At 41.8% G+C, this 14,842-nt stretch overlaps 1 protein-coding gene across 2 annotated transcripts in view; it reads right to left on the bottom strand.

The window, feature by feature from the left end:
• The window catches only part of LOC119953470 (phosphoinositide-interacting protein-like), a 35,891-nt gene extending 21,610 nt beyond the window's left edge, over nucleotides 1-14,281 (bottom strand). Inside the window, exons 1-3 of one of the 2 annotated variants that reach the window (XR_005458028.1) lie at nucleotides 14,058-14,281; nucleotides 4,007-4,400; nucleotides 1,342-1,383 (exon numbers count right to left, since the gene is read on the bottom strand). Coding sequence is in view for 1 of the 2 variants with exons in the window: in XM_038777782.1 (XP_038633710.1) it covers nucleotides 4,007-4,395 (389 nt within the window). In the remaining variant the exon portion in view is untranslated. The remainder of the gene's footprint in view (nucleotides 1-1,341; nucleotides 1,384-4,006; nucleotides 4,401-14,057) is intronic. The other variant, XM_038777782.1, reaches the window with a different exon arrangement.
• Between the last annotated feature and the right edge of the window lie 561 nt (nucleotides 14,282-14,842).

A 14,842-nucleotide genomic window follows, 5' to 3' on the forward strand; every position in this document is an offset into this window, starting at 1 on the left:
TTTTCTTTGTGTATCTGTCAGGCAGGAAATAAATAGCGAATGGCACTAAACAGCAGATGAACACAACCAGAAAGATCAAGCAGGAGTCTTATTGTAGACACAGGGTCAAGTACCTACTTTTAAAACACTCAGAAGGCAGTTAAGTTCCATATATTGGAGAGATATTTTTAGCACAAAAAGGATAGAAAACAATGGGTTTTCTATGGTGGAGACGGCTCGCTGGTAGCTTCCGGAAGAATCTTCCGGACTCTCCGAAGTTCATGGTGATTTACATTCCTCACCCGTGCCCCCTTTGCGGAACTCAGGGTGGCGTTCAATTTTGGCGGGAGTGGAAGGTGTCGCCAGCGGGAAGGGTTGAAGAATTCTGCCCAATCTTATTGCCAGTACGGCAGCAGATACAAGAATATAAACTGAGAAAAGTTGTGGGTTCTCTCTGGAACCCAAACATTAAAATCACATTGCTCCTCAGTGCTTAAAGTAAAAAAAAAAATCACTGTTCAAAGTTGAAAAAGATATTCTTACGACTGATAGAATTAATGACTTAACACAAACCTTCCAGAGTACTAAGGTGTAGACTTCTGATTTTGATTTCTCATGTTGTAAGTACTTGACTTTTGCCCACTAGTTCGGAGCTGCCATGGGACGGGGGGAAGTATTGATTGCTATGTGAGGCGGAGGAAAGGTAAAATCTGCAGCCAGTTTTAGACGCTGAGATGAAAACTAGCAAAGAAAGTATTACTCCAGAAAGCGCACACAACCTTTTGGGGAGACACCCTTTCATAAAAAGAGATGGTGGCATAGTGGTAATGTCACTGGACTAGTAATCCAGAGGCCCAGGCTAATGCTCTGGGGACAAGAGTTCATATCCCACCACGACAGCTGGTGGAATTTAAATTCAATTAATAAATCTGGAATTGAAATGCTAGTCTCAGTAATGGTGATCATGAAACTATTGTTGATCGCTGTTAAAAACCCATCTGGCTCACAAATCTCCTTTGGTCATGAAAATCTGCTGAGCTTACCTGGTCTGGCCTACATGTGTCTCCAGGCCCACAGAAACTCTTAACTGCCCTCTGAATTGGCGTGGCAAGCCACTCGGTTTAAGGGCAGTTAGGGATGGGCAACAAGTTTGCCAGTAATGCCCAAATCCCATGAAAGAGTAAATAAAAACTGGCTCCCCTACGTGGATTCCGAGCTGGGCCGTCAGTGTGTGGTATAAGGAAACTGAAAGCTAACAGTTGGAAAGGAAGAATATCATCATCCAATCACATAAATACTCCTCGCAAGACGGGGCAAAATATTTTTTCAAGTATTTTGTGTAATAGTTCTTCCCAAACCTACCTGTGGAAATCACAGATGAAATCTCAAATTCTAACCTTCACTCTGTTCAAACAAAAAAAACAGAAAAATTGGATGAGTTTGTAAATCTGATTATACTTTGTGGCGTTTTTTATTACTTATTTTATTTCTTAGCTGAGAGTGATTGAATTTCACTAAAAAGGAATGTGTGCAGTTTTAATCTTTTTTCACCTAAGATTTAAGGAAGCCATGAAGATTTTTTTGTCAAATTTTGGTGATGCTTTGGTGAAGTGCCATAGGATATATTCCTCTCATCATTTGGTAGTAAAGAACTTTGGCATTGCTGAAAAAAGACATTTTGTCGAATTTTTTCATCTGGACTCAGCAGGACAATTCGCAAGAATACCAATGTTAGGGGAAACACCAGTATTGTATGAGAGGATAGCTTTTTAACAATTTGTTCGTAGGATGTTAGCATCGCAGGCTGTGCCAGCATTCATTGCCCATCCCTAATTGCCCTTGAGGGGCAGTTAACAGTCAACCACATTGCTTTGGGTCTGGAGTCACATGTAGGCCAGGCCAGGTAAGGACAGCAGATTTCCTTCCCTAAAGGACATTAGTGAACCAGATGGGTTTTTATGTCAATCGGCAATGGTTTCATGGTCAGCATTAGGCTTTTAATTGCAGATTTTTATTGAATTCAAATTTCACTATCTGCAGTGGTGGGATTTGAACCGGGGAGTGCTCTGGATCTCTGAATTACTAGGCTAGTGGCAATACCACTACGCCACTGCCTCTCCAATAGTGTGGATTGATTGGCAAATGGATTCTGATTGGCAGAGGTGTTGCCATAGAGAGTGCACCAGTGAATGGTGACTGACAGTTAATTGCCAAGCATTATTTGAAAATTTGAACCAGGCAGTTTGACTCTTTATGTTCTTTCAGTCTGCTATGGTCATGGCCCTGTGTATTAATATATGTAGCTTCCAGTACAGTTGAGCTCACAGTGTGATGCATGTGTAATTACTGGAAGGTACATATATTCATACACAAGGCCCTGTACTTTGCAGGCAGAAAGAACATGTATGCACATTGCCTCAGTTTCAGCTAAACAAAATAAGTGATAATCACTCACAGGCTCATTCCTCAGGGCAATGCCTTCACCAATCAGAGCCAAGCTGCCTGGTTTAAAGTTTCAACCAATGCTTCACAGTTAACTGTGCGTACATATTCTTTCTGTCTGCAAAGAACAGGGCCTTGTGTATGAATGCATGTACCTTTCAGTACACACAAATGCATCACACTGTGAGCCCAATTGTACTGGAAGCTACATATATTAACAGAGCCATGTTCATGGCAGACTGAAAGAACATAAAAAATCAAACTGCCTGGTTTGAATTTTCAAATAATGCTTGGCAATTAACTGTCAGTGTGTTCTCCATGGAAATGCCTCTACCAATCAGAGCCCACTTGCCAACAAATGGGCAATCTCTTCTCACAGTGTTATGTTAATGTTTCCTTAATATTGGTATTCCTGCAATTGTCCTGATGAGTGCAAGACAAAAGCTTTGGCAAATTGTATTTTTTTTCAGCGATACGCCAATATGTTCCAATGTTAAATGTCCTATATAAATGAACAACATTGTTGGAATGTGCAATTCATGCTTCAAAATGGATGTGTTTATGATTTATTTTAGATTAATGTTAAGGCATTTTGTGCAATGGTCAATCATTTACCCACTTAAGAACTAAGAGAATTGCATCATATTGATTCCAACAGCAGATGCTGTAGCAAACGTGATGTCTCATTAGAAATCCCATTGGATATGATGGAAGAACTCGAGTGATTCTTGGACAAACATATCGAAGTGCAAGCATTTGAAAGGTTTACACATTATTGTGCACAGATAATTTTCAATGGAACGAGGCAGGTTTTTAATGATTAGATGCAATTTTTGGCTTGATGTATGTTTTAGTCTCAGCCTAAGACATCTGAAGATATGCACCATGTGAAGCATGCATTTCTACCATGTCACCTGTTGATTCACTGACTTATTTCTATGACAATATTTACAAATAACTTTATGTCATAAACGATAACCTTTTACCAGCATGGTTAATTTCATGACTTCAGAAACTATTTGCTTACATACTAGATAACTCGATAGACTTGTGATGCAACAATTTTTGGTCCTTAGTTAGTTTGTTGCTCAAAACAGCTTTACAGACAGAACTGGATTGGCCCAGAAAGCCAAACAATTAAATTATTTAAAGATCAACCAAGTAGATATGTTGACAAAAATTAAGTTATCCATTGAAAGAAGGCATCCATTTTTTTCGATGATCATCGAACGAATAAAGTTCATTAACGGTCATATTGTTACATTATCCCATGTGCTACAATCTATCATTGTGACTATTCTTAATTGGCTATACAGCACTTTGAAATGTCCTCACATCACAAAAGTTGCATTATAAATGCAAGTTTTTTTGTTCTTTCCAACCAGCTTCACTGATACCAAGGAATACATAAGGATGTAGTGTAATAGACCTCCATTAACTCCCATGGGCCCATGTAAATGTGGATTACAGTGAACATCAGGAGACATCCATTCACAAAAGTCATTAGTTCAGCAATAAGCTTCTCTGTAGTTCAGTTTTGTTTCACAGGTTAAAGAACGATGGTGGTTTATGGTTCCGTAAGTACCTTGACATGGACTTTTGTTTTCGTTTCTCTTTGAGGATCGGCAGCCAGACTAATCCAAATACAAGAAACATAATTCCAATGGACAGAAATGCAGGCCCCAGCACGTTACATGTTTTCTTTGTGATCTGCGCAAAATACAAGCCAGTCATTATGGACCCCAAAAAGAAAAAAGCCCCTCCAACTGACATGACAAAAATTGGCTTGTGGTAGATTTCCCAGGCAGTCTGTGGCGCTGAGGTCCAAATGGATACACTTCTGGAACTGCTGTAGTAGGTGCTTCCTGTATGGCTGGTCAACAGATCTTTGGACTCAGAACATAATCGTATGCCCAGATCGGTGTTCTCAGTTGAACTTGATGTCATCATTGGGTCTGGAGTGGACGCCAGCATGAAATCTGTGTTTAAACAAACAGGCACATTATTGAAGGTGAGCACTGACTACACTGACAGAGAATATGGTCGACAAAATGAGGATATTCATCGTAAGAAGTCATCCAGTTTCTTCAATGCTCATCGAGCTAATAGAATTCATTAAATGTCACATTGTAATTTTATTCCATATGTTCCATATCCCTCTGACATAAGTTCCTCATTTTGATATATTTCTCAATGTCTAAATATTTTTCAGACACGGATGTAGATATACAAAGTACCTCACCACCAATGCTGAATAATTGTATCATCAGAATAGAGTGCTAACAACTTCCCCCTCAGAAACCAAAATGGAAATGAACTGCAAACCTTCTCAGAACATAATGAATAAGCAAATCAATAGGCACAGGCTGTCATATTTGTTCAACCAAATTAGATTATACAGCTGGATGAAACCTCTGAATTTAAGCCTAGCCTAAACAGGAACTTCAGCAAGCTGCAACCATCCATCTGCTTTGTACTGAGGCACTGATGAGTATACAAATGGCACAAACACACTGCTTAACATCATGGGGACGGTGGCGCATTATCAATCCCATTTTGTTTTGATGTTTTAAGTTTCCTTGGCGATTCTGTTCACCTTGATGCAATATTCCTTTAAAGAAGTGCATTTTGAATTTATCCCACAGTTACTCGATTTTGTTTATTTGGTTAACCAAAAGAAGCACACAGTTTAATTGTTTAGCTCGAGGTTCAATTCTTATAACCCAGCCTAGAGTTTTTTTGAAAAAAGTGCCATTTTAAATGCTGAAAGTTGCTTTCAATATCAGACGTTCAGTCTGTAGCGAATGGCTCATCACATCAGATGCAGGGATAATATTTACTCGGGGAGAGTGGAGCAAACAATGCCATGCTGTCAGTGAGGATATCATGGGTTCTACAATGCAGAAACAATTAATCAATGTGTGAATCCTACCTTGAGCTAATTAGTATTTGAACATTCTGCAGAGCATACCGTATCCTTTAATGGTCTGATCCATCCACCATACTGTTCAATAACTGCTGAATGAGTTAACTAATAAAAGCAGTGTTTTTTTGATCAGTTGGAGGATATCAAATGCTTGATGTGACTTATTATGCTTTCTGCAATATAAAGACCAGGAAAGTTACTTTGAAAAAGGATGAGTGACCCTGTTGGTTACCCTAATGGGATCCAGTGCTAAATGTAGTGGAAAGTGAAAAGATGAAAAGCGATTTTCTTGAATGACTATAAGAGATGGGTGTGAGAGACGATAACGCAGTCATAACCCACTTCCTCAAAGTTGTGAGTGCATTCTGCAAAACTGCCCATAATTTTGTGCAAATTTGCATAAAACTGACAGCCTGAATTCAAGATGCTATGAGACTACATGGGTATGACGAGAAAAAAGTCAAACTTATGCAATGGATGATCCTTTCCTGAGGGTAAAGGAGATTGACCTCCACAGGCTAAATTTTGATTAAATTCATTCACAGGAATCATAATGCAATATTAATCAGCACCCAGACCACAGCACTTTGTGCTGCCTGCTCACCACTATGATTGTGGTGGGTATCTCAGCATGAAACATGCCGCTGACTGTTTACGCATCCAACAGGGGACCAGGCCTATGCCTTGCGAACATGACCTACTGGTAGCCTGCAATTCTTAAAGGCAGTCCGCTTCTTAAATTGAAGTACAATTAGGCTTCAGTTGCTGTTTGTGAATGTCTTTCAGGGAAGGCCGAAGACTAAAACACCAACAATGAAGCAACAGGTCAGAGAGAGAGTTCCCAGGTTCTCTGATGCTGCACTCGGAGCCTTATTCCAGGAGCTTGAAATGGGAACAGAGAGCTGATGTTTTTTCAGGGAACTAGGAAGCCCTCAAAGTATAACCCACAAAGGGAATGGGAATAAGTGTCCAAGGAGGTGAATGCCCTGAGTCTGGCCCACAGTACCTGGCTGCAGTGCCACAAAAACTTCAACAACCTCACCCAAGGCGTCAAGGTCAGTGAAGGAATCTTTTAATAGCATCAGTCTACTGTACCATTGACCTCTCACACTGTTCAATATATCAGAGCCTCAGCAATCAGGACCCATGGTTAGCAATGATATGCTCCACCTCACCTTTGCACACTTACCAATGCTGCAACCCTCAATCCCACATATCACAGCTTTCACATTACTTCCTGCTTTTCAGCTACGATACATGGCAGAATGAACAGCAGTGAACTGACGGGACAGCTCCAAGCTCTTTGGAGCAGACGCTGCTCTACCTTAAGACCATAAGTGACTGAGCTGCAGGTAAAACTTTCAGTTTGATGGTATGCTCCTGGCTTATTCCCCTTCTGAAATCCTACTTTATCCTTTCCTCCTGTATGGCATGAAGTTAAAGCTGCATATGGTGTAGCCATACACCTCTTGTTTTCCACCCCATCCTCCTTTTTAATAATAATCTTTATTGTCACAAGTAGGCTTACATTAACACTGCAATGTTATTACTGTGAAAAGCCCCTAGTCGCCACATTCCGGCGCCTGTTCGGGTACACAGTGGGAGAATTCAGAATATCCAAATTACCTGACAGCACATCATTTGGGACTTGTGGGAGGAAACCAGAGCCCGGAGGAAACCCACGCAGACACGGGGAGGACGTGCAGACTCCGCACAAACACTGACCCATGGCGTAGCCTCACCATGAAGGGCAAGAGCAGCACTCTCAGCCTCAGCTCAGGTTCTTGAACTGTGCATACATTAAGCAGTGGTATAGCATTGTAGTGTGCCATTAGGCACGAGTGGGTTGCATCCAGGCCAACTCTCTGATGGGATAAATATGAGGTGGTACATTTTGGTAGGGAGATGAAGGAAAGCTCATACCTGTTGGAATGTAAGTATCTCAATGTGATAGAGGAGCAGAGGGATCTGGGTGTACGGGATTCAATTTAGCAACTCCATAAAAAAAACTCAGCACTGGGATTCATTTCTCCAGGAATAGAATTGAAAAGCGGGGAAGTTGTATTAAACTTGTTTGAAAGCTTCACAGTTCTAGTCTCATATGAAAAAATGTTGAGGCACTGAAGGAGGTATAGTAAAGATTTTTAAAAATGGCAACAGAACTGAGAGGTTACACCTATCAAGAAAGATTGAATAGGCTGGGGTTCTTTTCTAAAGATAAAAGAAGCTTGACATGATCACGGTTTTGATAAAGGCGAAAAGGAGTCAGACGAGTAACATTAAGAAGATGTTTATTCATAACATGTACTTATAACATCTACTAGGTACAAAGGGGCCCATCAGACCTTACTGGGTCCTCTCTCTCTGGGGTTGGTTCCTATCGTGGCTGACCTTACACACACAAGGCAATGGCCCTGTGGTTGGCGGGGGAGCTCATACTCCTCGATCAAGCCAACCTCAGGTCTCCGTGCAGGTTATTACAAAGGTCTCATGACCCTGGCAAAGACAATGAAGAAGTTTGGTACAGTAGATGTAGAAAAGATGGTTGGTTGGGAGTGGGGGGGGACCAAGATGGAGGACCATAAGTGCAAGATGAAAAAATCATACCGGGACATAAACAGAAAATACTGGACAATCTCCACAGGTCTGGCAGCATCTGTGGAGAGAAAAGGGAGCTAACGTTTTGAGTCTGGATGACTCTTTGTCAATCATACTGGGAATCCAAGAGGGACATCCCTACCCAGAGAATGGTTGAATTATGGGCTTCGCTACTTTGAGGGGTATTTGAGGTGTAAAACACTGATGCATTTAAGATGATGCTGTGTCAACTTGTGAGGGAGAAAGGAATAAAAATTTATACTGATAAGCGTTAGATGACGGTAGCACAGTGGTCAGCACAGTTGCTTTACAGCTCCAGGGTACCAGGTACGATTCAAAACTTGGGTCACTGTCTGTGCGGAGTTTTCACGTTCTCCCCGTGTCTGCGTGGGTTTCCTCTGGGTGCTCCGGTTTCTTCCCACAGTCCAAAGATGTGCAGGTTAGGTGGATTGGCCAGGATAAATTGCCCTTATTGTCCAAAAGGGTTAGGTGGGGTTACGGGGGAAGGGTAGAGGCGTGGACTTGGGTGCTCTTTACAAGAGCCGGTGCAAACTCGATGGGCCGAATGGCTTCCTGAACTGAAAATTCTATTAAGAGGGTTTGAAGGAGGCTTCTGTGGCACATTGGACAGTTGGTTGAATGACCTGTACATTCTATATAATTGTTTGCAAGGAACTGAAAGAGTCCTGCAACTGTTTTGTCACATTCATGTCTCATACAGGCACTTAATATTCTGTTTTAAGAGGATTTACATCATCACATTATGCAACGAGAAATAGACCATCAAACACTTAACCATGAAGATAATTCTTCCTTAATAGCACAAATTAGCACTCAACTGACAAGAAAATATATACACATATGCACTTTGGCAAATGTCTTGACACACTGTTCTAGAATAAGCAATGGCAGTGTTATTTCAAGGTAACCAAGTTTAGATTGGCACTGTGGTGAACTCGCAACGATTACGTCAGAATCAATAATGCTTAAATGATGCAGTTATCATGGATTCCATGTTTTAGCATCAACGTCCATGTGGCAGTAGCAAAATAAGCAAATTGGCAACAGAAAAAAATGGCCCCCAGTAACATCACTCTTTATAACCTAAGAAAAAGCAAGCACAGTGGAGAGATTTCAGACTGTGACAGAGATGAAGATTATCAATTACACCAGCTTAACATAGCTGGTTTAAGGTGCTTTGTAGACCCCTTTATAAGAATGAGAATATTCCCCATCTGATACATGCAGTTACTGATTATCCAGAACAAGAAATCGTATTTAGGTAAGCTATCAAGGGAAGCAGGAGGATTGTAAACTATCACATCTAATGAATTATAATCAATTTACTTCTGGGACAAGAATGTTAGAATTAAGTTAAGTGAGTTGGTCATCACTCAGTTCAACTCAAAATCTGGCATTCTCACTGCAACCAACACTTGCTATGCAGAATTGTGGTTTTTGATCAGATAATTGTACTACACATGGTTAGAACAGAGGATTATTAATTTTATCATAAGCAGCCTTGGATATAAGGGTTATTATGTTTTAATAATAGTTTAAAAACCATGAACATTTAGTTGAAAACGATGACTTAATTCTGTACAAGACTCACTAATTATGAACCTTTGACAAGGAAATTGTTTTACAGGAAGAGGCAATCAGAAGACGACTCTCTCTGAGAACTGGAACTGAGGGCTCCACTTGGATACCAAAGATTTGCATTTCTATTACAAGTGCACATCTTTTTTCCTGCATAATCACATGAAGGGATAATGGCTTTGAGCTATATTTTATAAACCTAAACTGATCAAAAAGTGGATCAACTCATGCAATTTAGAAAAATTCTAATTCAGTGAAATGTTCTGTCCCAGATGATGAGCTTGTCTGTTTTGTTCAATGGGTTTCAACTGACTTGAGTTCTGTCACTACTAAGCACTACCTAAGCTTGCTCCCACTCTTCAAACACCACAGAAAGGTGAACAATACACGTTCATATAGCTGTGTTGTTACTGACAAAATCTTTATTTTTAGATGTTATCTGGTTTGGTTTTCAGCTTTTTAAAGCATTTTTTCATTCACACCATATTTGGTGTTTTAATAGTGATTTTTCATTATTGGTATTGTTAAGAAAATGAGATGTAGGAACAAAGCTAACTGAAATCTGAAAATGTTAGGTAGTGACCTTGGGCTGTGACAGATTGTGGATACAAGCAGTAGAACAGTGCTGGTGGTGGAATATTCAATTGGGGAGGGTTACAAAGCAAATGTTGATAGTGAGGGCTTGTAGCAAGGCATCAGCTTCTTCAATGATGAACTATTCAAAACTGATGGTGCTTTAAGACATCACCTTTACACAGACCATCAAATTAGCCCCATAAATTGTCAACATAGCTAAATTTATATGTACCGTGACAGGTTAGCAGACGTTTACAACATCAATTGTACAAAGTTAACCAGTGAGGGAAGTGCAGGGTTGACAACTTAGAATACTTAAAATGTTAAATGAGGTTCCAGGAAAATGTATTTGGTACTACCAATCATTTTCAAATCTAAATCCAAACCAAAATCCATAGAAAAGCAATATTTAATAGTGCAGTCACACACCGCATGCTCGAAGATTGCAGAATTGAAGAAATTATGGAAATGCAACTTGTTGTTGAAAGTTCTTTATTAATGGATAGAATTTTTTGATTATCATTCTCCCTTTCCCTCTGGTATTTATCTCTATAATATACGTGCTGTACAAACACAAGTTTTTACAGTTATAACAGTCCTATTCTGCAGAACAATCAGGCAAAGTGGTCAATGGACTAAAAGATTACAGAATTGACATGGAATTTGACCATAGAGAAATGCATTGCCGAGGAAGTTTAGAAATTCATCTTCCAACTAATTGTCTAATACAAATGCTGTGCCTTCATAATATTACATCTACATGCAATCAGATCAAAGGTGAATCATACACACAGCTATACTAAATACTGTGTTGATACAAAGCAGCCTCCACTGTAGAAGAGCTGCGTCAATAATTTGACTGATTACAACAATGAGTGAAACTCTACCATGTGTATTTTATAACCCCTTTCTGCTACATGAAATACAGACTTTAGGTCACACGAACACAAGGAATAGGAGCAGGAGTAGATGACCCGTTGAGCCTGCTCCGCCATTCAATATGATCATGACTGATCTTGGGCCTCAAAACCATTTTCCCACTCATTCCCCATGTCCCTTAATTCCCTGGGATACCAAAAATCTGTCTATCCCAGCTTGAATGTATTCAGCGATGATCAGGTGTACAGCAGGGCAGAGGCCTTCTTGATATCTGGAGCTACATAAGCAAGGTGCCTCATATTGAAACATTTTCCAAAGAGCAAGCCCAATGTTTTTATTATAAGCAAGCCTTTACTTTTATCCACTCCAGATTGCATAACTTTTCCAAGTTCATTAGTCATAGACTCAAACAGCACAGAAAAGGCCCTTCGGCCCATTGAGTCTGCAACGGTCAAAAACAACCACCTAACTATTCCAATCCTCATTCCCAAAACTTGGCCCAATAGCCTTTTATGCCTTGGGATCGCAAGTGCACATCGAACTACTTCACAAATGTTATGAGGGATTGTTGCCTCCACCACCCTTTCAAGCAGCAAACTCCAAATTCCCACCACCCTCTGGGTAGAAAAGATTTTTCTCACATCCTCTCTAAACCTTCTTCCCTTGTCTTAAATCTATGCCCTCTGGTCATTACCCATCCACCAAGGGTAAAGCGTTTTTTCCTGTCTACTCTACCTATGCCCCTCATAATTTCATAGATCCCAATCATGTGCCCCCTCAGTCTCCTCTGCTCCAAGGAAAACAATCAAAGTCTATCCAATCTCTATTCATAACTAAGGTTCTCCAGCCCTGGGAACATCCTGGTCAATCTCTTCTGCACCCTTTCCAGTGCTGTCAAATCCCTCCTATAATGCGGATTCCAGAACTGCACACAACACTCTAGCTGTGGCCTAACCAACATTTTATACAGTTCCATCATAGCCCCCCTGCTCTTGAACTCTGTGCCTGTCTAAGCAAGTATACCATATGCCTTCTTAACCAGTGTATCTACCTAATGCTACCTAAGGGACCGGTGTATGTGAATCGTCACACCATTACCAATAATTCCAATAATGCACGTTCAAAATGCCTTTTAGAGTGCCTGTTCACCTCAAGATTGTTGAAAATCTGTTCCTTAGCCACTGATTCCATCACCCTTCCTGGCCACTTTCTAAGGCTGAATAAGACTGTTGGAAACCTTGGTGTTCTGTTGGATCCTGAGCTCAGCTTCAAATGCCACATCCTCCCCATCACCAAGTCCGCTTGCTCATACCATGGTAACGTGGTTCCTTTCCACATCGCCCTCAAATCATCCACTGGATAAAACCAGTCCCCTCCAGACTTGACTATTCAATGCTCTCCAGACTGGCCTCCATCTTCTGCTCTCAGAAACTTCAGTTCTTTTAGAACTTTGCTGCCCATATCCTACCCCCTACTGTTTCTCACACACACATCCCCATCCTGTGAGTAGCTCTGACTCCCATAGCCAATTCACTGGCGATGCCTTCCCTCTGCCCCTCAGCCCATCTCTAGAGTTGCTGTTCCCTCTCCCTCTCTCTCTCTCTCCCTCTCCCTTCATTCCTGTGCTCACTGACCCATATCAGCTTTCAATCTAGCAATGCCTCACGTTTCAAAATTTCTATCCTCGCTTTCAAATCTCCCACAAACTTGCTCTTCCCCATCGCTGAAACCTCCTCCAGGCCGACAACCCTCCGAGAATACTACATTCCTCTAAATCTGGCCTCCTACAAATTCCCCATTTATTTTGCTTCATCCGGGTCAGACTGTCAGCTTTCTAGGTCTTAAGGGCTTCACCTTTCTTCCTCTCCCCCCCCCCCCCCCCCTTAAGATAATCTTTAAAACCTAACACTTTGACCACCTATCCAAATATCTCCTGGGGTGGCTCCATGCCAATTGTTGTCTGGTTACGTTCATGTGAAGTAGCCTGGGGGGCATTTACCATGTTAAAGGCACTATACAAATGCAAGTTGTTTGTGTGGGGGTCAATGTGTTTTTTTATCGCCAGAGAATGCTTACTGGGGGATGGGAGAGATATAGATACAAGGCATATTACAAATACAGCTGTGTTTTAACGACACTGATAGCTTCCTCAATGTCATATATTGATTTACGCTGCAAACCTGCTCCAATTGACCAATTATTTTGCCACTGACCAATTTTGACTTCAGTAAGATTCCATGATTTATTATTGGAGTAGCTTTGGGCGCGGTAGCCAGTTTCCAGCTCACGTATGCTCACTTCCCCGCCTTAGAAATATTTGCATTGGGTCCCAGTGGCTTCTTAACAAAAATAATAATTTATGGGATGAGACCAGCATTTATTGCATCGCGCTCTGCAGCCCTTATTGACATCCCCACCAAGGCAGCTTCACAGAGTAAATGGCACAGAGGGGCAGCTCGACACATCTGCAATCAATGCCCCCATGGCACTCTCATGGTTTCACCTTTGGCCGTGCCAAATGCAGGTGGCTCAGTCGGCTCACACTGGCACCTGGGTCAGACTTCACTCAGTTTGTCTGCCAACCCCACCCACACCCCGGACTTGTCTTTGAGACTGCAGCAGGGTGGGGATCCGGATCCTAGACTTTAAGCCCTCGATCATTTATCCCATTCTGGCGACCAGTCTCTAACTTCGATTGCATTGCAGGATGTTTAGAAGTTGGGAATCTCCGTTCAGCCGAACATTAACCATTTCAGTGCCAGCCTTTATTTCTGTACAGTCGAGATTTCAGCCTAAAAACCACCAGGTCGTTAAAATGTGCTCGGCGATTGTTTAAAAGAAGCCGAGTGGTCACACGCCAGTGTGGTGAAATGCTCCTGTTTCCCACACACACATCCCCATCCTGTGAGCAGCTCTGACTCCCGTGGCCAATTCACTGGCGATGCCTTCCCTCTGCCCCTCAGCCCATCTCTAGAGTTGCTGCTCTTTTTCTCTCTCTCTCTCTCTCTCCCTCCGCATTACTTTCCCACAGTAGCCACGCCTCGCAAGAGATACTCACTTTATTTCACCACTTTTCCAGCAGTCTTCTCCCTCTTTCCCGCTCCAGAGACCCGCAGGGTCCGCCTCTGATTTAAAACGAAAAAGGGCCAAAGGCTGTGAGTGTGCCCCTCTGATCAGTGTCTCGCACAGGAAAGCTCAGACCAACTCAATGCCAGAGAGCCAGGCATGTGAACAGCGAGGCTTCATAATGTGAAGAGCCGACAGGGAAGCCCTTCCCCAGGGCGGAGGAACTCAATGACATCATCGCTGGGCCTGCCCTCAGATTGGGAACTACAGCTTGACTGAACGCTTCTTAGGGTTCTTTTGTTGTTGTTGGTGACACACCAACTAAATTGGCAGCACTTCACTTTTCCGTCAGTGTTTCTCTTTTATATCGACTGCCCATGCCTATAATCAATGGTAAAATGGATCTGTTTGAAAAAAAAAACGTGAAGGCCATCATCAATGTTGGGTTATTGGAGCAATCGAGGGAATAAGAAATTTCCCTAACTTTTCATCAACATTATACACAGCCTGGTCAGGTCTAAGGTGTTTTCTGCACGACTCCAGCAACACTCCATATGGGTGAGGAAGAGGAGGCCACTAGGTTCTTCGAGCCTGCTCCTCCATTCAATAGGATCATGCCTGTACTGATTTAACCTCGGGCTTACACCCCCTCCCCTCGTAACCTGCCACCTATATCTTGCTTATCAAGAATCTATCTATCTGTCTCGGAAACTTTTAAAGACTGCTTCCAATGTCCTTTGAAGAAAGGTTCCAAAGACTCACAACTCTGAGAGAAAA

Source organism: Scyliorhinus canicula, chromosome 18, assembly GCF_902713615.1.
Source record: "Scyliorhinus canicula chromosome 18, sScyCan1.1, whole genome shotgun sequence".
Taxonomy (NCBI): domain Eukaryota; kingdom Metazoa; phylum Chordata; class Chondrichthyes; order Carcharhiniformes; family Scyliorhinidae; genus Scyliorhinus; species Scyliorhinus canicula.